This window comes from Lytechinus pictus, chromosome 3 (assembly GCF_037042905.1).
Source record: "Lytechinus pictus isolate F3 Inbred chromosome 3, Lp3.0, whole genome shotgun sequence".
NCBI lineage: Eukaryota > Metazoa > Echinodermata > Echinoidea > Temnopleuroida > Toxopneustidae > Lytechinus > Lytechinus pictus.
Window position 1 is genome coordinate 38,319,214 of NC_087247.1, and position 25,848 is coordinate 38,345,061.

General features: G+C 35.1%; 1 protein-coding gene across 1 annotated transcript; it reads right to left on the reverse strand.

Moving 5' to 3' along the window:
• Positions 1-31: 31 nt before the first annotated feature.
• Positions 32-25,630, reverse strand: LOC129257299 (gamma-aminobutyric acid receptor subunit epsilon-like). The gene is made up of 10 exons (XM_054895591.2): positions 25,034-25,630; positions 17,144-17,272; positions 16,619-16,819; positions 15,889-15,988; positions 13,920-14,077; positions 12,384-12,539; positions 11,054-11,248; positions 8,378-8,425; positions 5,031-5,234; positions 32-4,024 (listed from the first exon to the last, which is right to left on the reverse strand). Exons 1-10 carry the CDS (start codon positions 25,379-25,381, stop codon positions 3,938-3,940), a joined length of 1,626 nt encoding a protein of 541 aa, XP_054751566.1. The 5' UTR covers positions 25,382-25,630; the 3' UTR covers positions 32-3,937.
• Between the last annotated feature and the right edge of the window lie 218 nt (positions 25,631-25,848).

Below are 25,848 nucleotides of genomic sequence, written 5' to 3' on the forward strand. Positions count from 1 at the left end.
CCATGCTAATGATCAACGAAACCAAACACAATTATCTGAACAAAGTCGGTATATAATCCTTTATTGTGTCTTTTAACAAACAACAAAAACTATAGACTTCTTGATTTATTAATACATGAACAATCTTTAGTAGTATCAAGCAGGTATAAAACGACTGTGAAAGACAACAATAATTGCACTTTCTCTTGCATTCAAAACAATTTACCTGATAAATTGACATTCTGCAGAGAATATGTATATACAAAGCATTGGAATCCACATCTACACGGTATGCAAGAAGAAATATATCAAAACAAACATTCATAGAACTCAAGAGTGCGTCATCTATCGAATTTTAGATGAAATTATGGACTACAATAATTCACATTTCAAAGCGAATTTCTTTTCTTTGTCAACGCTTACCACTCATTTTGAGATTAAAAACTCAGAGGCAAGTTATTTCTTGAAAGACATTGGTCCAACCCTTGTTATATGGTGCCTATTGCACATTGCACTATCTCTTTTAATTCCGGTTTTTTAAATGAACAAATAAATTCCTATTTACACAGGGTATACATCTTCACATAATATCTGAACGTAATAAAGACAATTACATATAAAATCTATAAATACTAAAAGTCCAGATAATCCATCTACAATATACACATCAATCGCTTTATATCAGGATATTTACAAATTTTTTCTGAATTGTGGCATTTCTAAAGGGCCCCCCACTTGCCAAACAAAACGATTGATGACTTAGTAGAAGAATACAATTTAAAACAATTTGTTGATAAGCCAACGAGGATGACGCAGACATCTGCAACACTTATTGATGTTATGTATTCCTCAAATCATAACAAAATAACTTTTTGTGATGTCATTCCACTAGGCATGATCGATCACTATAATTATGGTGATCTGTTCTTTCTGAAACAGACGCTAATATTGCCTATTGTCCAGTAAATTTTGTTCAGTTTTGAATAAACACGCACCTCTTACAGTCTTAGGAAAAAAGAGTGCGACATAAAAAGAAACTCATGGATGAATAGTGACATATTGATCAAGATAAAGGAAAGGAATGAAATAAAAAAACCGTGCTAAATTTTCGAAATCTGACTGGATATTATAAAGAAAACTTAGAAATACTGTTACAGATATGATACGAAAGGCAAAAAAGCAATATATTTCAGAGATAATCTTGAACAACAAAGGGAATTGTCCTGCTATGTGGACATCTTTACGATGTATGATTCCTGATAAAAAAAACCCACAAGAAGTTAATCCGCAAACTGTCTTTTAATGGTAAAGATATTTTGGGATTTAAGGGAATTGCCACACGCTTAAATGATAACTTTGTTGATCTGGCAGCTAACGCAAAGAAAGGTTTACCTTTGACGACAATATGGATCAATACTTAAAGTATCAACCACTTTCAGTTTTAAGCTGATCTCAAGTCGAGATGTTAAAAAACACATCAATGAAATTGCAAGTAAGAAGGCCACTGGCCTGAATCAAATTCCAGCACATGTAATTAAAGAAGGTATCGACTACACTACACCATTGACACATTGTCCACAGGGAGGATTATAACTACCTGTCAAACAATAATTTGCTTGATCCAGCATGGTTTTCGTTCAGGCCACTCAACAACCACTGCCTTGTTAAATACTACTAATGACTTTGCTAACAAAAATGATATTGGCATGGTCACTATAGACCTGGAGAAGGCATTTGATTTAATATCGTCTGAATTATTGTTAAATAAATTATCTTACTTTGGATTTGATCAGGATGCAGTAAAATGGTTTCGCAATTATTTGGGTAGGCAGCAATCAACGGTTGTCAATGGTGATATGTCAGGTTTTCGTACTGTTGAAAGTGGGGTACCTCAAGGGAGTATCCTAGGTCCCCTCCTCTTTATAATCACTCAAAATGATTTGGTCAATCTGTAGAACAACGCTCCCTCTCTTTATATGCAGATGTTGCATCTAAAGAGCCCAGAAATGTATGGCTATTAACAGAGATTTAAAGTTAATTTCTAGATGGTTTTCTAATAATGAACTATTAATCAACACCAATAAGTTTTAATATATATTAGTTATTATGATCTAAAGCAAAGCTCCGTCTAATCGATGATGTAAAAATACAAATGCAAAATTATGAATTGCAAAGGGTAAGCCAAATGTAAATATTTTGGCGTAATAATAGACAGCTCCTTAATCTGGACCCCCCCCCCCCAAATTGAGTGTTCGGAAAAAAGTTTTACAGAATTCTTTAAAACGCATTCGATGTTATATACCCCAAAAACACAGCTCTTATAAGAGCTGTGTTGTAAGAGCTGTAAGAGCATATATGCTGCACAAGACTTTAATCCAACCGATATTTGACTATTATTGTACAATCTGGAGAAATGGCAATAAAAGCCAACTAAATCGTCTCCAAGTTCTACAAAACAGGGCACTGAAATCTGTCTTAGAAGTGAACAGTCGATTTAGTACAGCGAATATGATAAAGGCCATTTTAATGTTGATCAACTCAACAAGAGATGGAACAATCAGTCAATTTTTACAATTTTAGATTTGGTCAATAATCTAGCTCCATCTGTCCTTTGTACCCGAATCACACTTAAATCACGAGAATATCTTCTAAGAAACATAAAATGAAAAATTCAATTACAAAAGCCTCATTCTAATTATCTAAAAAACAGTCCCCTTTATTCAGCTTCTAAATTATTCACATATAAGTTAACGACTGGAAATCCATTCATCAAGTCAGGTGAAAAATAAATGAGATGCTTGAAAAAGTATTCTCACTTTCTCTTCGTTTGACAATTCTGTTCTTGACAGGTTTATAAATATGTGTTTCCTTTGCCTGAATAATCATATTGTTTTTCGAAATAGTGGAAAATGAATTACCTGATTACTGTGTAGTCTTAATTTTAACTGATTAAATTGTGAAATTATACACTCTCAAAAGTTTATTCGTTAATGATCAGTGCAAGACAAGCAGGCCTTGCCAAAATAATTATGAAACGTAGAGGGCGTCAACACTCTGCCCACAGCGTTGTGAATTGAATGCAAAAAAATTGTAATAACATTTTATTCTACTTTTATGAAAAAAAAAAAAATCGAGATTTTGATTTTTCTTTAAAAGATAGTTAGAGATCAATCTTATATTCAAAACATGTTGGTAAGCTGATCCTTGTGATGATTGTATGAAATCCTGCCCCAATACATACTCTTGTTTCTTCGGAGTCAAATTTGACTAAAAATTTCGTCAATCAGGAGTCAATTTCATTCTGAGTTTGAAAGACTTGGATTTCTTTGACTCAGTAGGAGTTGATTTCAATCAACGCCACACCATCCCGAGTCAATTAATTTGTAATCTAAGTCACATCAACTAAGAATGGAAATGACTCGCAGCCTGAAGGCAATCCGAGTCAAATTGAATCTGTATAGGGAAACTTACATGCAGGGACAACTCTCGTCGACTGAGGTATCCTTCAAAATTATAAACTCATTCACATGGGTGGAGAGTATCGAATGTTGATTGACATCTGAACTGAACAGTTCGTTGTGCCCTTCATATTGCACTACAAATGCTTTGACAAATACTGTCATCAAAAGTTATTCTTATTCATTTGAAAGTTTCATTTTGTAATTCAACTGGTTTACAGATCTTAGGGTGTTTAGTGTATCTAAATTTCACGGCAAAAAATTACGGCCTTCTTGCACCTTCTGATGAAAAATTGTTTAACGGATGCACACGGGATCTGACTGAGGACGCCAATGATTATGTAACAGTGTTTCTAAATTGTTATAAACGTTTGATATAACGATTTGAGCAGTGGATTATTTTCACCAGTGAGGTAAGGCGACGAATGTGCCATCATATTTCTGTATCATTTCAGTCAGATCGTTGACTGGTGGTGTGCTATATTAGGACGGGATAATGTTTATACGGCGAATGTAGCAGTAGTTTGTTGACTTGAGGCACTACCAGAAGGATGGGAACTGGACTCGGGTTTGAGGCTGGCTTCCGTCTGTTAAACACAACAACATCAACAAATATGTACATATAATATAGGCAAAACTGGAAGTTAGAGAGACTAGACTAAATATTCTTAATGACCACCCCCCAAACGAAAATCCACGAATAAAAGAAATATCTATATGAAATACAAAGAATGTTCATCAGTCTATTATTAAGTTACTTTTGTAACCATCATGTTGAATTATTTGTTAAACTGCAGGGCGCCTTTGAAAAGCAGTTTTGCCTAACTTTTTGCAAAACTGAACTGGCCTACCCTGCAGTATATAAAAATAAAATAAAGAAAAAAATGATAAATGAATCATAATAAATAATAAACACTCATAAATACCTTAATCATTATACAAAAAATGAGTTATTATATATCCACAAGAGTTGTTTTATATATAAAAAAAAAGATATTTAAATTATATAATAATTAAATAATTTATAATTATAATAATTCATAAACCAATTAAGACAAACGATTATCTATAGGGTTGTGCCATGCAATATCAAGATAATAAAAAGCAAAGAATGAAATTAATTAAACTTGAGATGGGTGCAAGAAAGGGAAGGAGTGGTTCTGGGAGGGGGGGGGGCAGGCCAATGTGTTTCATGTTCTTCTTTTTACAGATCTCATTCTAACTTCTTCATGGTCTTTGTTGAACATTTTTTTTTACAAATTCATTTCTTTTGCCCAAACGCTCTTTCGTATAATCTAGATAAATAACTTGAATCAGACCATATTAATCGTGTGTGTGTGTGTGTGTGTGGGGGGGGGGGGGGGCTCCGTTGGAAAATAGATAGGATAGTTTTATTAATATTGTTTGCACGCAACAATGAAGCTCAATTGTTCCAATTTACTATTCTGTCCACGGCCAAAGAGAAATATGTTGGTAAATAATTGTACCGAAAGATTTCAGATTGACTTTGATATTCTAAATAAATATATGTTAAAAAATGAATGATAATCATGAAGTATGAAGGTGGAGGATTTATTCTAAACAGGAGCCTACCTTAATACCTTGCATCTCTACGTTGCTTTTGCCATTGTTACCCACTTCCTTACTAGCCCTCTTCCAACTCAATCCCTTGGCAGCGGCACCGGCCTGGACGGCCTTCTCCGTCGGTGGAATTTCTCGCTCCTCTTTGCTCTTCCTGCTAGCCTCTCGGTTCCGCTGGCGGGTCTGCCAATTCTGGTTAATCTGCTCGCATTTTTCCTGTTTTTGTTCATGTTTCAAAGGAAGGTTTAAACTTTAGTGATTATTGAATTACCGAAGACGCACAGGTGCTTGTTTTAATCATAATGTTTATCCAATTGTTTTATGATCAGTCGCCAACATAATAGGTGCGCCTAAATACGTTCTATTAATAATATTTATTGATATTAGTGATATATCATATTTTCAAACAAGAGAAAACTTGAATTTTTACGACCAAGTCCATACGTATGATACATTTCATCGGCGCAAAAATAAAAAGGTTTCATAGTTAGCACGAAAAGAAAGCGACCGAGATTATCACTAAGGTATTTGAAAAAAAAATAGTTTAAGGTAGAAAATAAAGGATTTGGTACAAATGCACATTTTACTGCATTTTCATAAAGGTGCAATGCTTTCCTGAAAATAAACACGGATCACCTTGGTTTACCAGTACAATAAAAAAAAATAGATATTTGTTCTTTTTTCTTTAAAATGGGCTATACAGTGCGTCTCAAAAAAAACTATACACTTTTGAAATGGCTGCCAAACAGAAAATATGTCACTTTGGGGAAAAATATCTATATATATGGAAAGCCAATAAATTAAACTTTCAAATGACACCAAAAAGTTGGAAAACTATTCATGCCTGAGTGAGCACTACCCACTTAAACAAAGGGTATGAAAATTAGGGTGGGCAGGAATTAGCCTTCCAATTTCTTCCAGTTTTTAAGAGGCGAGTCCCTTGGAACTTGCAAAGTTGAGGGTGTTGTGATAAATTAATGATCAATTTAAACTGTTAGAGCAAATTTCATAAATTACTAAATTGAAATTTCATGCATGAGTGAGTGTCAGTTGTAATCTTTAGTGCAGCATTTTAACTTTTTATCATGTGGATCTCAGCAGTGTGTTCATTGAAGTAAGGAGAATAGGGGTGAGATAGGACTTAAGTGGGTGAAGTAAGCTAATGGGTAAAAGGTCAACAGAATGTTTAGCCTCCCTTAGATCGAGACTGAAAGCTATTACATGTACGCATAAAGTCCAGAGCGGACTGTCAATTTGATAAATTTTGAGAATTCGGCCATTAACTTTTACCATTTGATCAACAATTTGTTAGTAAATCAATGTGATCAATTCAACATTCAGCTTTTTCAATAAATTATCAATCGATTATTCAGCTTTTTCAATGAATTCATAAATCATCATAATTAGTAAATTTCTTAGAATCATTCAATGGAAAATAAAAGACCCATCAACCATCAGTCACTAAGCATTTAAGTTTTGAATACCATGATCCAGGAGAAAGAAAGAAAGAAGGGGTGAAGGGGAGGGAATTTGTAAAAGAAAACAAAGAAGAAGAACGCCCTTTTAACTGTTTAACCCAGTCTTACCCTATCTGACCCCCCTTGCATGCAACAGGTACCGTCACATTACTCTGACTCTCACAAGCACACTTGCTAAGATCCACATAATAATCTTAAAATACTACACTAAAATTAAAATTCCTGTTTACTCATGCACTGCATTTCAATTTAGTAACTCATGAAATTAGCCTAAGTAAAACCAAAAACTGATCTCAATTCATCAATAATTTAGCATGACACCTTTAACTTGGCAAGTTCCAAAGGACTCACCACTAAACAAAACTGGAAGGCTAATTCCTGCTCGCCCTAGCAAAGGCTAGTCTCTCAGGATGGGAGGAAGGGGTAGAGAGAGAGAGAGGGGGGGGTGGCTAAGTGTTCTGTTGGCCTTTGTCCCATCAACCTACTTCCCCCACCTAAGTCATATCTCATCCCTATTCTGACTCCCATTAACACATTGCTGAGATCCACGTGAAAAGGTAAAAATTATGCACTAAAAATGTAATTCATGTTCACTCATGCATTAAATTTAAATTTGATAATTCTTGAATTAGCTCTAAGAACCTAAATTAATAATGATTGATCATTAATTTATCACATTACCCTCAACTTTGCAAGTTCCAGGGGACTCGCCTCTCAAAAACTGAAAGAAATTGGAAGGCTAATTCCTGCCCACCCTAATTTTCATACCCTTTGTTTAAGTGGGTAGTGCTCAATCAAGCATGAATAGTTTTCCAACTTTTTGGTGTCATTTAAAAGTTTAATTTATTGGCTTTCCATATATATAGGTATTTTCCCCCAAGGTGACATATTTTTTGTTTGGCAGCCATTTCAAAAGTGTATAGTTTTTTTTGAGACGCACTGTAGAATGGATCTTCCTTTCAGATCATTCAAGAATATTCTGTCAATACAGAATCTAAATGTAAAAACGAACTGTAACAATGACAGGCAAATTGCTTATAATATATTCTCATGACATTCCTTCATCTATAAACTAGGTTTAATATGTTTGATGAAACAAAACAAATCATTTGCTCTTCAATTTACTTTTAACGTTCTCAGCACATTAAAATTAAGTGGTTATGTTTGATAAATATTTAATAGTATCATTTATTGTTAATATATATGTATTCGATAACAGATGAACACCCTTTTACTTTGAAAGGAATGCAGAGAAAATTGAATAAAACAAAAGTCCACCCCAGAAAATGTTTATCTGAATCAATAGAGAAAAAACAGACAAGCATAATGCTGAAAATCTCATCAAAATCTGATGTAAAATAAAAAGGTTTATATATGACATTTTAAAGTTTAGTTTATTTTTCTCAAAACAGTTATATGCACAACTCAGTGATATGCATATGAGAGAGTTGATGATGTCCATCACTCACTATTTCTTTTGTTTTTTATTGTTTGAATTATACAATTTTTCAATTTTTACAGAATTGACAACAATGTAAAACTTGACTGAACCATATAATGTTAAACAATGTTAATGCCACAGGTTCAGGGAGGAATAAAACTCGATTTCACATGACAAGGGGGAGAAAATCAGAATATTTCATATTTCATATAATAGAATACAAAAGAAATAGTGAGTGGATGACGTCATCAGTCTCCTCATTTGCATACCGACCAGGATGTGCATATAACTGTTGTGTGAAATTAAGCAAAATTTCAAAATGTCATAACTTTCTTATTTTACATCTGATTTTTTATGAAATTTTCAGTGTCATGCTTGTTGGATTTTTCTCTTTTTAGTCATATCAATATTTTGTTGGGGTGGACTTGTCCTTTGATTACCAAGTATCCGGCTGTTATCTTCTTCATCTTCTTAGTTGTTTTATTTTGCTGTAGAAATACAAAATAAGACAGGAAAATAATTTATTTTAATTTGATTTTAAATAGGGCATCAGAAAAGCAGAAAATAAGAAATGAGCAAAAAACAAACAAACATATAACCAGAAAAACGTCCCCTCTTAATAATATCATAACTAATCATAAAAGGCATATTAATTTCACAAGAATGTTCCCAATCTCATTAACTTATTTGTGTGTAAAAATACATTTACCTCGAACACGCATATGAAGGCAAAACCGTAACACTTCTCAAAAGTCACATGGTCAGTTCATATGCCAAACTACATGTAACATAACTAGTATTATTCTTTTATTAATCATTAAAGTATACTCACTAATTCATGACAAGGTTACAACTACCTACTTGTGTTATAGTTGGAAATATTAAATTTCATTTTTCCCCAACAGACATAATAGACAATTATTAGAAAATATGACAATGGTAACTGAGCTGACTTGACCGCGGAAATGTTAAGTGTCAGTAGACAAAGAGGCCAAACAATAGTTTAATAGCGATTACTAGAACTTTCTTATCTACCAGAAAAGATTTATTGAACCAAATCAAATCTGCACACGGAATATATTCAACGAATTAAGCAATATTCCCGTCCCGTTATTTAATAAAAACATGTTCCCCAAAGTGGGTGTTACTTTTTTCTTACACTTAAAAAAAAATGAATAGTTGGTATGATTATAATCAATATCAAACAAGATTTGGCATTTATTTACCTTTAGTAGGCCTACTTTGGTGGTGGTGGGCAGTGTATTTTGATAGGCGTGTGCAAGACGACATATTGATGACGTCATTTTTTCTGAATAGGGGTATTATTATATAGAATTACACGACCCAAGCCTCTCTTTAAAAAAAAAATGTTTTGGTGTTTTCTTTCCCCTTCTTTTTTTCTATTTTTGTTCACTACTTAAAAAAAATCACAGGGGGGGGGGGGGGGCGCCCCACATTTGCTCTATACCAAATTTCATGCATTAAAATCTTCCACTGTTTGAAAACAAATTTACAAACAAAAAATCCTGTCATTATGATTGGTAGGGGGTTTTGAATGTAACTATATTTGAGTTTAAATTTTCAATGAAAATAAGCGTATTGTCCAGTTGCACAACCAAATAATGAAAATGCCTCCTGTCTTCTTTTTTCTTTCTAGGTTTATGATTTCATAATTTTATCATAACATATGTACAGATAATTATGGGCGGACCCCATGCCTCCTCTCGCATTTAGCGTCGCCCTATCTGTACACACACTCCCACACAGCTGTAGATATGATTTGATTTATAAAGCAGATTTAAGGGAAGATTCTTTTTAGTTCGCCATCTATCATCGACTAAGAGATTATAGCATGACGAATTTCCCTTTTGAAGAAAATTCTTTCTTAATTATCCCTTTCCCGCCAAATTCTCGTACATCAGCTTGACTTCCTGCGTCTATACACCCCCGTCCTTTACTGCTTAAATCGGAGAGGGATGGTGGTGCTAACGTTAGCATGGATGGAACCGATATAATCGCATCCTCCATTCTCTGGATGTGGTTTTACACGTACAGGGGACATCGTATTTCTATCATCAACATTGTTTATGTACTACGACCCTAATTCGGCAAAGCGGTCTTAGTCCAAACTTTCATTTTTTTTCATATTTAGGGATTTTGAAGTCAAAATTGACATCTGGCCAACTCTTAGTGGTACTCGGACTTTCGTTCTCTAGATACCAGAGGCTACCGGAATAAAATTTTATGATTTTACTGGTCATGCTGGTATTTAATCTAGAAAAATGATGTATCTTGCACAAACGGTTACACGAGCCTAATTACAACAGGCAAAAGATATTCATTCGAATCAACCCATTCTCAATTTTTGAATTTGATATTGCTGATTGACAAAATGAATGAATATGATTGACAATCTAACACTGATTCTAGGGAGGGTAACTACTGAACTTCCTTTTTCCAAATGGGGAAGATATATATCACCACTTTTCAACTATTTTTTTACTGGCGGAAGAATTAGGGCCATTTTACTGTCTCAAGTGATGCATTTGTTGTTGTTATTGTTGTTGTTGTTCTAGCTTATACGGCGCGTATCATTCAGCAGTGAATATTTGATATTTTTTAATGAGCCGGTCGAGGTACCCTTTTCTGGTCAGATATGGAATGCCATACATATATCCTATCCACTAGTAGTAAACATTCAACCCTCGAATTTCATCCTATTTTTATGATTTTTTTAAGTGCCACTTTAACACACGAGTCTACGGGAAATGTTTTAGGCCCGTGATATACCATACACATTCTAGCGGGGATTCATGTTAGTCCCATGTTGATCACTCATTTCATTGTAGAGTATGAAATAGGCTAGTCTATATACTCTACAATCAATTGAGTATACAATGAACTTAGTAATCAGCACGGGACTAACATGAATTCCTCCTGAAAATACTGTGGAAAGAGAGACAGATATAATTCCTTCGATGCTTCGTAGAACGGGAGGGAATGGGGAATTACTTTTTGAAAACTTTTTTAAAAAGAAAGAAGAAACAGAGAATACAGAAAAAATAGGTCATATTACTATATAACACCTCTGATTTGATGGCGCCCGATGCACTTACCCTTATAAGACTAGAGATGATAAACCCAACGGTGATGTTGAATACCATGCCGGCGAGCACGATGATGGAGATAAAATCGAACCATTTAGCCCAGTCCTTCTCTTTATCGGGATCGTTGATTTCGACTACGGCTGATAAAGCGTTCTGACCGACCACCAAACATTGGAAGATGAGGCAGGATAGCACGTACTTGTCCTGTATAATAAACATTTGATTGTAACCTCTTTATTCATATGAAAATTCATTTTTTCCAGCTCAAAGAAGTTTAATTTACACTTTACACACAAGAATTTATATCCTAGAGAATCATGCAAAAAACAAATTTTATGGAAGAAAGTGTTAGTTCCTAAGAAGGCGATGTGCCTGATACAACAGTACAAAACAATACTGTTTACTTTCTCATTCTAACAAATTCGATTAGAAAAGTGCTCTTAATGGAATGCATAAGCCTCATTCACTCTTAAATTAATCGACTTCGAATACAATGCCAACATCATCAATAATTCGACTATTAAGATACTGCACCTCGTCCCTCCCCTCCTCTTTCTGAAAACAAAATACACGTAACACCTATTATTATTATCCGGCCTCCCATTATTCGTAAATAAAAAAAAATCTTTCTGAAACAACCACGTGATATTACAATTCAATCATAGCAGGGGCGGCGATCCTGGGGGGGGGGGGCACAGTGCCCCCACTTTTTGAAGCACTGAAACAGTGCCCTTTTACGCAAGAAAAGTGCCCCCTCACGAACGTTTACTTGGCCCCTTTCACCTGAGAAGGACCCGTTTTATGTGTTTCCAAGTGCCCTTTCTCGTATAAGTGCAAATTTTTACAAAAACGCCCCCTCTCGCACGTGTTCTGTGCCCTTTTCACCTGAGGACCCATTTTATGTGTGATCAAGTGCCATTTTTCGTATCATTGCCAACTGTGCCCTTTTCACATGAGGACCCATTTTACGTGTGAGCAAGTGCCCCTTGCCTTCTTGTAAGTGCCCTTTCTCATTTCAGTGCCCCTTTTTACCCAATAAAAGTGCCCCTCACGAATGTGTTCTGTGCCCCTTTCACCTGAGAAGGATCCTTTTTATGTGTTAATGAGTGCCCCTTTGAAATAAGAAAACAATATCCTAATTTTTTGGCTCATTTTTTCTTTGTTTTAAGATAGTGCCCTTTTCAAAAGAAAAGGTGCCATTTTGCCTTCTGCCCGCCGCCCCTGAATCATTGTATACCAAACTTTTCACAAATTTTTGCAATAAAATTTGAATCAAGAGGAACGAATCTTAAGTCTCATATACTTAACTACATTAGATCATTTCCGATGATTTACTTACCAACATGGTTAGATAAGATATGAGTGGTAGAGATTGACTGACGACATATTTGAATGCTACTGCTGTGAGAAGTAGAGTGACAGTCACACTTAGTCTGTCTGCTGGAGCCCCTCGTTCTACCACAAACGATGTGAAAGTTAAGATGACGATCAGCAGCTAGAAGAAATAGAACCATTAATACATACAATGTAAATCAATGAGCTGATTGTGTAAGGCAAATAGCTACCGAATGTTCCATGGCATAAAAAAGTGGGGGTGACGAATCGGCCAAGCCCATTTTTTTTTTTTCAGGGGGGAGGTATTTTTTATTGATTTTATCATCATGATGATTTTTTTTTCAAAGAGAAATGTAATCCTAATTCTTTATTCTTGGGGTGTGGATGATACAATATAACATTTGTATATACAGTCAGTCTTCCATTGTTTATTTCTATTTATATTGGCCAAATCCGCACCAACCTGGTTACCCCACCCCCTCTCTCACCACTAGCCCAAATTTAATTTTCGATTTTTTTTCCCGGTTCATTTCATCACCATCAACGAAAATTATATTTACCAATGGAAATTTTTAGTGGGAAGTGGATCTAACCTTTCAGGAAGTCCAAATGACTGCTCGATAATTCCACAAACAGTCATAACACTAATCATCAAAGAAAGACGATTCTATTACCCTCGAATTTGGTTCAGACAATATTTGTTTTGTGATCATGTTAGAATTTTCTTGTAATTCCGTTACCAAAGTTGTATATCACAAATCAACCGATAGAGTATTTTTTAGAAATAACGTAAAGGCTTAAGTCGGTCTGAAGTCGATTTTGCCGGTGTAACTGGCATTATCCTGTATTGTGAATTCCATCGGTTTGACCAATGTTTTTAGTCAAACTGTCACAGGGGCATTCGTCCGACTCTTTACCGAAAGTTTGCCACATCATGTGATCCTTTGGTATTATTGTCATTTTAGTCAGTCGGTCTGTCGTCAACCTATGTCTGGCAGTTGCGGCAGGCCTTTTTTTCTCTCTTTCAATAATTGTTGACGATGTTGGTGTGAAATGGCATATAGGCTATATTTTTTGTAAAAGGATAAAGAAAAACTTACGTAATACTGAACGGTCTCACATCTACCAGTATTAATTTTGACTACTCTTATATATATTTCTTTCAAAGTGGTCGGTCAGTATGGAGCCTACAAATTTGTTTTTGGTCTGTTGTCAGTATCTGTTGTCAGTATCATTAATGGTATCAAAAATACCAGTCAAACACCAGCTGGGAGGTCTTTGTCGAAAATTGTTGACCCGGAACAGCAGTTTCGTCCTAAGTTTCGGAGCCGCCGAAAAGTTGCAAATAATCGTTTGTCCAGAGTCCTGGACGAAACTGCTGTATTGATTCACCAATATTCGACAAAGACTTTTCGGTTGCTCTTTGTCACGAAGGGCATTTGACAATACATTTTCTATGTTCTTGGATCCGTCGGGCGTCGTGCAGCGGAAACTCACGTCTCCTCACTTGAGCCCTGGGTTTAAGATTATCGCTGCTTACCATGATGAGGGCGATATTCCAGATATAGAAGCCGGGTTTTCGTTGCACATGTGTGGTGATATGATAGATAGGATAAGATCTATGTGCTCCTGTTAAAGCTTTGTCTTCTTCTATTGGTTGAGCTAATACATGTTTCCATAGCTTCCATTGCTGGCCAGCTGAAAAAAAAATTGATAAATTATTACGGGTTTAGATTATACAAAGTACAAAGGTGTGAACCCTATAAATCAATGAATCAATGCAATGACATTCATAAATCATGATGGGAAACAGATTCTTTAATGAATAAGTGATTGATTTTTAACTATTCCCAACTGACAATAATATCGTTTAATGATGATATATGTTTTAATACACAATTTGTTATACTCAAGACTATTTTATCGAAATATCTAAACATTATCAAAATATGCTCGTGCCAGAGAGTTTTCATGACCAGAATGGATTTTCATGATTTGTTTTGTTTTTTTGTTGTTGAAAATATCAGTAATATAATAATATAATAACTGTATATACTTATGCTATTCAAAATCAGTAAGAGAAACTTTTTTGTCCATATTCCAGTCGCGTGGAAGGTTGATTGTAACTCCGCGAACAATTTTATGAAACACTCCCAAAGTCTAGCCTGCATGAAAGATGACGTACAATGTAGCAATGGTTTCCAAACATATAACTCTCTCAGGTATAATGTCTATAAACAAATCAAATTTAATAATACTTTAGGATTGACGTCATTATTTCAAGATGGCGGATACAACAGGATATATCACTTTCAACGTACCCTTCGATCTTTTCCTCTTCAGACCTCATGCTCAATTACAATTTCAGGGGCGAATATGTTTGGGAGACAAACCCTTGAATTCGTCCTCTCTCAAAACATATTATTATTTTTTTTTACAACTGTGACCTCTGAGCACAGATATAAGTAACATGATAATACAGACATTAAAAGTATTCTGGAACGGACCAACTTTGTTTGGCCAAAATTAAATTATGTCTGACATTCAAATACAGAAAATTACCACCATGCAAGTCATATAGATGTATTTTTTAAAAGAAATGTGCAGTGGTCCGATGGAGGTAAGGGTTTGTGCTGCTAGAAACTCTCAGAGACACAACATCAACGTCTAAAGGCATACTACAATACAGAAAACCATGGACACCAGCATAAACATAAATATGGTGCTATCATCATCACCATCGGCATCGTCATCTCATTTGTCCATATCACAGCATCGTCGCTCTTTTCCTCCTTTTGTCTCGCCTCATCATTATCACCATTACACTATAATCAATCATTATCGCATAAAATCATTATCATAATCAGCCTCATCACATATCCGACACTTCTCCTTTATGTCTTTATCATCATTGTCATCATCACTTTCGACGTTTTCATTCTTTTCCTCGTCCTCCTTATTTTTCATAATAATCCCCTTTTCTCCTCCTCTTCCTCCTCCTCCTCACTACACTCTAAAATGATTGCGTAAACAATAATGTACCCAATGTAGGATAAAAAGGAACATGCATGTTTTATGGCTAAATTTCAACGCAACATTGAGTTACATTTTACACAGCATTTGGTATTATTTCCCCGAAGAAATAAGCATGTTCCCCCTTTACCTATAATATTTGGTCAACTTTAACCTTTTGGTGTGCATCATCATCATCCCCCTCATCATCCTCCTCCTCATCACCATCATCAGCACCATCATTATAAAAACCACCACCGCCACTGTCACCATCATCATTATTATCGTCACCACCATCACCACCAATACCACTACTATCGCCACCACCGCCATCAATTCATCATCATCATCATCATCATCATAATTGTCATCATCGTCATCACCGTCATCATCGTCATCATCGTCATCATCATCATCATCATCATCATTTTCATAATCGTCTTCGTCGCCGTCCTCCACATTGATATCGCTACTGTCTTCATTCCGTAAGTTCGTACCTGTGAATGTATCGAGTCTGATGCTGTCCTTGATGTTCATGTCTTTCACAAACTCCACATCTTCTACTGGCCAATCAGACATCAGTTTAATGGTCAGATCCTTTTCAAATCAAGCATCATCATAAAAAAGAATAAAAATAGATTTATACGTATTTGCATATTGGAATACATTTTTTGGAAACTTTGTTATTTAATGTTTGGGGGTATCAATCAATACCATTGCAGAGAGCCAAAATGATGTTAGATGCGTAATCTCCTAATCTTTATTAGCAAACAATATTATTAGGGGAACATTTCGTCAATCAAGAATAATTTTTTAAAAAATATATGAAACCAGGGACTTGTTAGTGACGTAGTTGACGTTTCGGAACCTACATATCAACTCTCTATAGTAGTACGTTTGTCATATAAACGATATTTGTCTTAAAAGGGGATGATATCCAGGCGTTATAATATTCAAAAGGTGTTCATCTGACATTTCTAAAATCATTTCGCCATGACTTCAAAATTACAGTGAAATATAATAAGTGACAAAGAAATTGAAGCAATATTTTCTGTAGAAACGTTCTTGGCATAAGCTTAAGAGGGGGATACAATCTGTGGTGTGTTATTTTTAGTACATAAAAGAAAATGAAATACTTTGTGTGCATTCTCTGTTCAAAATTCTGTGCGCGTTAGAGTAACGACATTATCAAACAAACAAAATCCTAATTACGATATATCGTCTTACCTGGCAATCGAAGGGGAAATCCTTGAGTTGCATACTGCACTTGAATGTTCCTTTCATTCTGATCGATAAACGAACATCCGGGCTACCACTAGGATCGTCATCTTCATTGGGAATGATGTAATGGTTGGTTTGCATCTTATCTATGTTCACTGCATTAAAGAAATAGATGCGAGGATCCCATTGCTCATCCCAATTTACCTCCTGTAGAGAAACAAAATGGGAAGAAAAAATGAATGTGAATGTTACACCAAATTCAAGACCAATCAATCTCAAGGCCATTCATTAAATTGTTTTTGAGCTAAAACTATACACTCAAAGCATTTACTTTACTATGTTCTAGTTGGTAAAGAACACAAATATTTCTGACAAGAATAGAAAATCTACACACACATGCCACACAGCTGACCGTCGTAGAAACACATATTTACCACAGTTACAATGACTAAATTAATTATATTTTTTTATTGTATTCTTGTGTTTGATTTCATAAAGAGTAAAGACAAACTAAACAGGGAAAGAACCTACCTCTCTCTGCTTGCCTTTAACATTTGGTTCCTTCCAGGTGACACTCAAATATATCTCTGATGTAAACTGCTGAGTTACTGTATCAATATCACCTACAGTGATAACATTACATCGAATCCTTGCAAACACCTGAACAAGAATTAAGAAACACAACGTTATTAGAATTATTAGATATAACCCGCCCCTGGCAGCGCCGGCATGGCCTTACTTTGGTTGAGGTAAGACAGCTAAAAATAAGGGTGGCGCAATGATGCCATGAAGGGGACGGGGTGGACAAATTATATGATTTTGCTTGGATAACAGGGGGTAATAAGTCATAGAGTTACTGTGCTTTCTCCTTGTTTTTTTTTACTACCTGAAAAAAAGGGGCGGTCACCCTGCCCCTATGGAGCCGACCCATGCAGTAAGGTAATATTTTTATCAAAAGAACCAAAAAAATATTGTTTTGTTAAAAATGTTTATAATTTTGCCGTTTTCTTTCCATTTTTTACTCTTACTGTTGTTATTATTATTGGTATTATTGTTATTATTATTATTGTTATTATCATCATTATTATTAATATAATTATCATCTTCTTATCATTATTATTATTATTATCGTTATCATTGTCATAATTATCATGATGATTATTGTTATTATCATTATTATCATTAGTATAATTATTACTATTGTTATTATTCTTAGGTAAATAATTTATCTTTTCATTGTAATTATGATTCATTTTTATTATCATCATCATTTATTATCATGTTCTTTTAAGTTATTGTTGTTATTATAATCATCATTAGCACGTTCACGTAAGGACAAAGTGTACGATTCTGTGTCTCTTAATTATTGGCATTCATTTAATATCAGGCTTTCCCAGTTCCTTGACCTTGAGCTCCCGTGGATGATAATTGGAATGATATTTCTATCAAAATAAATTTTTAAAAATAATTCAAGTTAATACAAAACCAATCATCATGATTATATTCTCAACAGTTGACATTTTGTGAGACGGTCTTTTACATCCGACAGTCTTTATCTCCAAAGAAATCCAGATCATTTCAATATTTTTGTCGCTTCTTCTAATTTTGTCGCGCGGCTGTTTGGGCCAGATAGCACTTCCAGTCTGACGTACTTCATGATTGAATAGTCTACTCGCACAGACCTACTCACAAATTCACTGTGGCGAACGTTAGTTCTTGAAGGCATCGATGTTAATTTTTTTTCTCAATCCATTGGTTTGTACAATGCCTTTCAATAACTCACTTCTAAATTTCTAGGCAAGATTTAAGTTTCATTAAGTTCCGATATGAAGATGAAGAAAATCAATTTCTAAATAATACGAGAGATAACATAAGCAGTTTGTCCCGCTATGTTGCCATGATAATTATGATTACAAATCATAATGTGTATTCATTCGCCCAAAATATTATACACATCTAATTAACCTGACTCGGACAAGACATTGTTAAAATTATATGCTAAAATTATTTTCTCTCTTGCTGAAGCCAACATAAATATTATGTCAGAATGTTGTAGGAATTTCACGATGTACAGCAAATCAAAACGATGAATCATAAGTCAAAGTACCATTTTAAATTGATCTGGATAGCTCTCATGATTCAAACCTGCTTGTGAACACATTTCAGGATTATTCTACCTGACACGGTCGAAACCACAATCTCATTCTCTATCATATTTTGGACTCATGTCAGATCATATATTTCCTTAACATGCTGATCTTCATTTCACAGGTGTTGAAAAGAAGGTTTATTCACCCAATCCTCTATAATTGTCAGTGATCGGGGCCCGAAGGGAAGTATCGATCCTAACCTTGCGCATAATCTTGACCTACTTTGGAGGGAAACATCAACCATTTTCATGGGACCTTCCCAACATTGAACTAAGAAGAGAGACAACATAGCACGTTTACCCCCCCCCCCCGAAAAAAAAAGTTAATTCCTTTTTTTTCTGAGCTTGGTTACTTACAAACAGTATTGTTTCAATGGTAATCAGGTAAACATAGCCATATCATTCAATCATGAATTCATTTATTCGTTCATTCATTCAGTCAGTTATACATTATTTATTGATTTATTTTTCCCATTTGTCCGTTCATCCATCAACCCATCTATTCATTAACTCATTGTTTATTTATTCATTTATGCATGCAACAAGACCAACTACTTTAAATTATAAACATTATTCATCATGTTCCTAAAATAATTTAAATACCGCTGAACTGGTGGCAATCATGTCATTGTTTCGTGGACTCAATGAAGAATAACCCCAGCAAAAGGACATAAAATTGAAACACATTATCTGTGTTTGATGTTTGATAGCCATGCAGACACTTACTATATATTACAGGTATATTAACATGACTGCACCAAAATATAAGTCTTTACATAATAGGAGTTGCCGCCTTTACATTCCATAACAATTACTTTTATGGCAATCTGCCATGAATGTCTTTACTCCACAGATTGGAAGGATATTGGTTTACTCCATCAGCCAAATTGTTTATTATGATACAAATATACCGTTATGATAACCATCAACATTTTTTGTACGGCAATATATCTTGGTCATGTTTTAGGCTATCAGAAATATCTAATCATTTACCCTCTTTCTTGCTTACCAATTAAGGACCAACATAAAGATAACATATATTTCGTTGGAAAATTTCCAGTTCCTTAATTCACATGGTCCTTCATACACATGTAAACTGTATAATATACAAACGATAACCAAACTGTTATTTAAATGAAATATAATTCGCTCCGAGGGCCGATCAATGGCCTTCAATAGCCTGTGCTGTATACCATCGATAGCACGTGACCCAAACAAGAAGCATTTAGAAAGATTTAAAAAAAAACACGAAACCCACTATCTTTAAGATTTGATAGTAATGTTGACGAATTATGATTAGATCATAAATAATGTAGGTCAGTCCTTTGCAATAACAAATGCTTATAGTTTACTCTCTAAAACGAAGATAATATTTCGGTGAATAAGTTCACGTGAAAGCCAACTTTTCCCGAAGAGATTGAGTGGTATGGAGAAACACAAAATGAATTCATACATCTCTTGATAATACCAACTAATATGACTTGATTCACTGAAGCATTGGTTAAAGTCGGTTTCAAACGCTCAGGAAGAGATTCAAAGTTATTTACAAAATTGTTTGAATGAATGTAAAGATAGGTATGAATCATTGTATCTTTGGATTAACATACAGATCAGTGTGCATGATTTACTAAGTCTGGCAGGCTTTTCCGAGTCTAAGTGAGGATTGAGAGAGAGAGAGAAAGAGGGGGAGAAAGAGAGGGAGAGAGTGTGGGAGAGACGGGAGAGACAGGTTAAAAGAAAGAGATTATGCTGTTTTGATGAAAAATCGAAAATGTGGAATGTTCTTTCACCGGAATTAATTCATCAAAGAACCGGTTATAGAGTGAAATTCAAGTAAGTGAATCACTTTGAATATTGGTACACGCCTTTATATAAATCGGAAAAAAGACCAGGAATCTTCAATTTTTACCCATGCTCCGAATGTTCTTGCATACATTTGACAAAAAAAAAATGAATGCATTTTCATAAAGGTTGCAAGAAATTATGTATTCTGTGTCAACGATAACAAAGTATTTGTTGATGTTCAAAGTCTGATTTACTTTGTAATATCAAACCGGTTTTTTATGTTCTCAATGATATTTACAAAGTTTTTCTTAATTATAAATTTCACCTCTTGTGATTATTTCGTTTGTGTAATACATGTAAAATAATTAAATCACAAATTGGGCTATTATTCATGTTATTTGAACGGTTTTGGGCATTTCGACTTTGATATTCAAACCTTTGTCTCTTTAACCTATCTGAAACGACAGAAATGATACATAAACAAAATAAAAGCAATATATCATATTATTCGTTCATTTGATATCGTCCTTTCATGACCTTTAAATCTGTATGAAGGAAGAAAATTACGCACATTGCCAACTTAATTCTATTTAGAGTTCCTCTATGTCCTTATTACTGTCTATCAACTTATTAAAGTAATTGATTATCACCTGTGAAATAGTCTAATCTAACTATGTTAAAGAAGAGTATCGTAGTCTAATACCAAATGAGAATATAGTTACGTTCTAGTTGAATGATAATATTTCCTAAAAGATATCCAATTTCTTTGAGTTTAGGTAAGCCTAGTAAAGGCGTTGGTGCCTGAAGGTGTCCCATGTGGGTGTGTCTTGTTGGGTGTTGTTTCGCTTATCACAGGTACTCAATGCTTTCCTGTATAAGTAACTCGACAACCCACGTATTGATGCTAGCTCGCTGATATAAGGAGCGATGTTTGTGAACCATAATTATACATTTAGAAATTGGTTTAGCCTTCACTTATATTTCTAATCAGTAAGGTCTAAATTGTGGTGTTGTTTATCACGCTGTCAAATCAAATTTATTTTTAAAAAGGGCGATGTGCATGTGCAAGTGTGTGCGGGGGCTTAGAGTGGGTGGATGGATGGGGGTGTCGTGTTTGTGAAAACAACAAAATGAAAACAGACCGATAGGAGGGAGAGAGAGACTGTGATTTATGATAATCATGATAATTAATTTCCCCCAAAATTATCAATACTCACAATACGAAACGGGCTGCAATTTTTATAAACAAATCTTAAATCATAAATGGTGTCTGTGGTAACTGACAAAGTACCATGATAGAGACAGATGTTGAAACAAACTATATATTCTGACAAGTTGTTCTGTCTGTCATGATATCTTCCTTTGTTTGCGGTTTGCTGATGTGGTTCAAGCAACCAGTATAAACAGGAACACCATAATGCAAACCATCCGCTTTCTGTATCCTAAACCATAGATGGGGAAAGTGGTATTATAAGCCCCCTTTGCAGCTACGTTAGAGGGATTATTATTATACGGCCGTTCATATTTAGCTATTTTCTGTTTGACCAATGGAATAGAAGATATCTTTCATGCATCGTTCATTTAAAATTGTTAAATGGGGTCAATGGGGTCTTTACCTATCCCACACTTAATGTCCATGAAGGTGGAACATCTTTACCGATGATCAATGGTACTAATATCTTTAAGCCCATCTCCCATGTGTCAAGAATGACAAAAGGCAAAATTATTACCCATCATCTAATCACAACAGCCTCATTCATCACTTGATCTAAACGACTTTAACAATACAAGGTGATTAAAACCACAATTTGTCACCCCTTTACGCAATGTTTAAGGAATGTTTGGTTTAATTATCTCCATTATTACTTGCAAACGTCGAATCGAATTTTGACAGGCAACGCCATTCAAGCTCACATTAAATTCGAGATTTTGATTCATGAAATAGCATGAGATCTGCAGTAGATATTAAACTATAGAAATACCTTTTTCAACATGTTCGAAAAAATGGTAATAGTAACAGTTTTTATCCGACATTGATTTATAGCCAAAATTGTAGAGACCTGCAAATAAGAGTATAGCTAAGTTCATATTAACAAATAAGCATAAGGTAAATAATGCCTACTTGAAAAAAAATATATAAATTTAAGTGTAGGTTCGCTTACATATTATAATAATCATACACATTACAATACATAAGATATGATTCAAATCATTTAAAAGAACTCAAACTGTATAACTACATGTAATGAGCCAATTGTCTTTCTTTAAGACCTCCTCTTTTACCAAATTAGTATATAAGGGATCGGCTTTTGTACGGTAATAGGTTCCTTAAAATGCAATTGACCCCGCGCGGGAATCTTTTACTTAATAGGTTCAGACAGCGAAGACCGATAGCAGCGGTTTCATCAAACTACATAGGTTTGGCTGGTCCTAATTACTGGTCCTGTGGCTTCATTAATTAGACCTAGAACCAGCTGGATAACCCATGAGACACCGAATGACCCTGGTACCGATCAGGCCAAGTCTTGGTATCAATGAACATTCCGAGCAGCTGATGTATTCTGTATTCATCAGTCACGAAATTGACCTCACCTTCAATTCATCTAAGAATGTAGTTATTACATTTACTTACAGTTACTGAAGATGAATTACATGACAGCTTATTGGATGTTAATACAAAGTGTATATCTGTCAATTAAAATGATGATGAGATCAAATGCGATGCACAAGTGGATAGTAAATGAAGTAGGAGAGTCGTTGACACAAACTCCCACATTTTTTAGGGTTTCTCGATATTAGCTCATTTATTGACGGTCATCGTCATTATTGAAAAAAGAAGTAAAAATAACGATTTTTTTTTTTAATACAGGAAAATATAATTTCCACTCTTGCAGATAGCATATTTCTTTGAAATAATGTTATTTTCACCTTGTATTGTAACAAGAAATCATAATTCTTTTTCGCAATGATGTAGTGAACATCTGCGACCTTGTCTTATCCCATACGGGGATAATATACACCGCTATCCCGCGCTTCAATTTCGGCGGGAAAACTTTGCAGTGGATGGAGCACCAGATTCGACATCTCCTTCCCCATGCAAGTTTGGGCGAGAATTTCAAGATATAGGCAGTGGGTTTAGGGGGAGGACGTGAGTCAAAAGTGATCATATCAGTTGAGGAAAATTGTCGCCCTGCTTGAAAGGTACAAGTTCTAGGGTTATAGCGGGGATCGAGGTCTTATCCCACTCCCAGGGAACTTTTAAAAAGGATGTGGCGTCGAGATTGTAAGGTGTATAGCTGTCTCCTCTTAGATTTTCATAACACCTTCAATACAATTTAATACAATGATATTTAGTATATTGGATTATTGTTTTGATTGCTTATCTCATTTGACAAATCAAAATAGTAATACGTATCTGTAATGATTTCAGTCAAATAGCAAATCATACTCAATCTCTTTTCATACTAGTGCTGTAAAAATGTAATACTTGCATTCAACCTTCATCTGTTATTTTTTATATTTTCATTTTCATTTTCTGTGTTTTATTTCTATCTTTCTTCAACTTTCTTCTTGTTGCTCCTCTCCAAATTCTGTTTTCTCGTTAGCTTTCTTCTTTTTCTTTTCCTTTTCGTCATCCTCGTCACCCCTCTTTCTTCTTATTCGATCATATTCATTATTTTGTTCTTTCTTTCTTTTCTACATACAAACCTAACATACCGTCTCCTGACATAACTAATGGAATAACTTATGCTTATGACTTACACTCTCAAAAATGTTGGGCAACATACTGTCCACACAGCAATTGGTTAAAACTTTATCGAATTCTGGGTAGTTTTAAACCAATAATGTGTGCTTTGGGTGAAAACTACACAGTATTGGTTGAAAACTACCCAGAGTTGGATAAATTTGTTTAACCAATTGTTGTGTGGACAGTATGTCCTGTTAGGGTGGTAAAGGGCAATGACAAAGTAACACATCCTCGGAATATTCGAATTCGATTTGAAAGGTAATGTGCTATTACCACTTAAAACAGCGTCAGCTGCGGTACTAAACTACCGGACTTGTCGTGGTTTCTTTGTAAAATGAAAATAATTGCAATCACACGACAAATATTTCCAAGGAACCGAAGAATTAGTCAGAGTATGATTTTAAACATTACTATTTTTATAAAGATCAGTCGACAATGATCATCATAAATTGAAAGAGAGATAAATAAATGAATAATAATAACTTAACACTATGTACATGCATGTTCTTGAAGGTATATACCTACAATAATGCTCCAGCCCTGAAGCCTATTAAATTAGAAATGAGGAGACAGTACCCCCTTTAATATACACAAGTTTTTTTAATATTCATATTAATGATAATCCTACTAAGGGCATTGAACAGACAATGATCTAACCAAATACACTAATCAAGTTAATTTGATATCATTAGAATGTCGCCAAGAATCGACACCGCCACATAAAAACGTTTTGTGATACCTTTTGTTTGTCTGATCTTGGTGGGTAATACTCCTCCGAGTCTCCAGGTCGTCCATTCACCTCAATCTGTTTGAGAGTTGTCTGGATCTTATCCATGCTCGTCAGCATGTTGTCCAATTTCTCTGCACTTTGATCACCCGACATCTTGAAACTCCGCCACACCCTAAAGAGCTCCTGGCAAGCAAGACCACAATCACCGGTCGATTTGAGGGCAGAGGTAGAGAGCATGCGAGGCGGTGAACGAAGCCGTGCTCGACCGCCAACGTTTGTGCGAAGAACGAAAGGCTGAGGGAGACTATTTCTTCTTTGATCGTTCTGCCTTCGAGGGGAGACAGAGTACAAGTCCATGAACGCGGAAACTCACACCCTCTGCCAATGAAAAACTAGGCGAGCCTTACATAACGAGAAAGGAAGAAAGGAGATATCCTTGAAAATTCGCCTCTTCCCCTTCCTCTTTACCTAAGCCCTGATAATTCACGAAAAAAAAGTTTCACGACGGGGTACGAAGATGTTGCCAAACTTGACTCGTGCCAACGCTCAACATTTGCTGACATCGCTTTAGTCGACCGTTGTAGTGGAGAGGGAGGAGTTTGTGTCATCTCTCTCCTTCACTGCGAAACGGGTGACGGAGATAAGTTAATTGGCAGAATCCGGCTGAGGGTTTAGGGTAAAGGGAAGGGGTTCGGAAGAGGTAAGGGACGTGATGTCATAGGACCTGATTGCGAGGTACCTGGTGTTTGGATTCATAGATCATCAGGATCATAATGGGTATGGTATTAGAATGGATTATCGACAAATCAATGTGTTATGTTTAT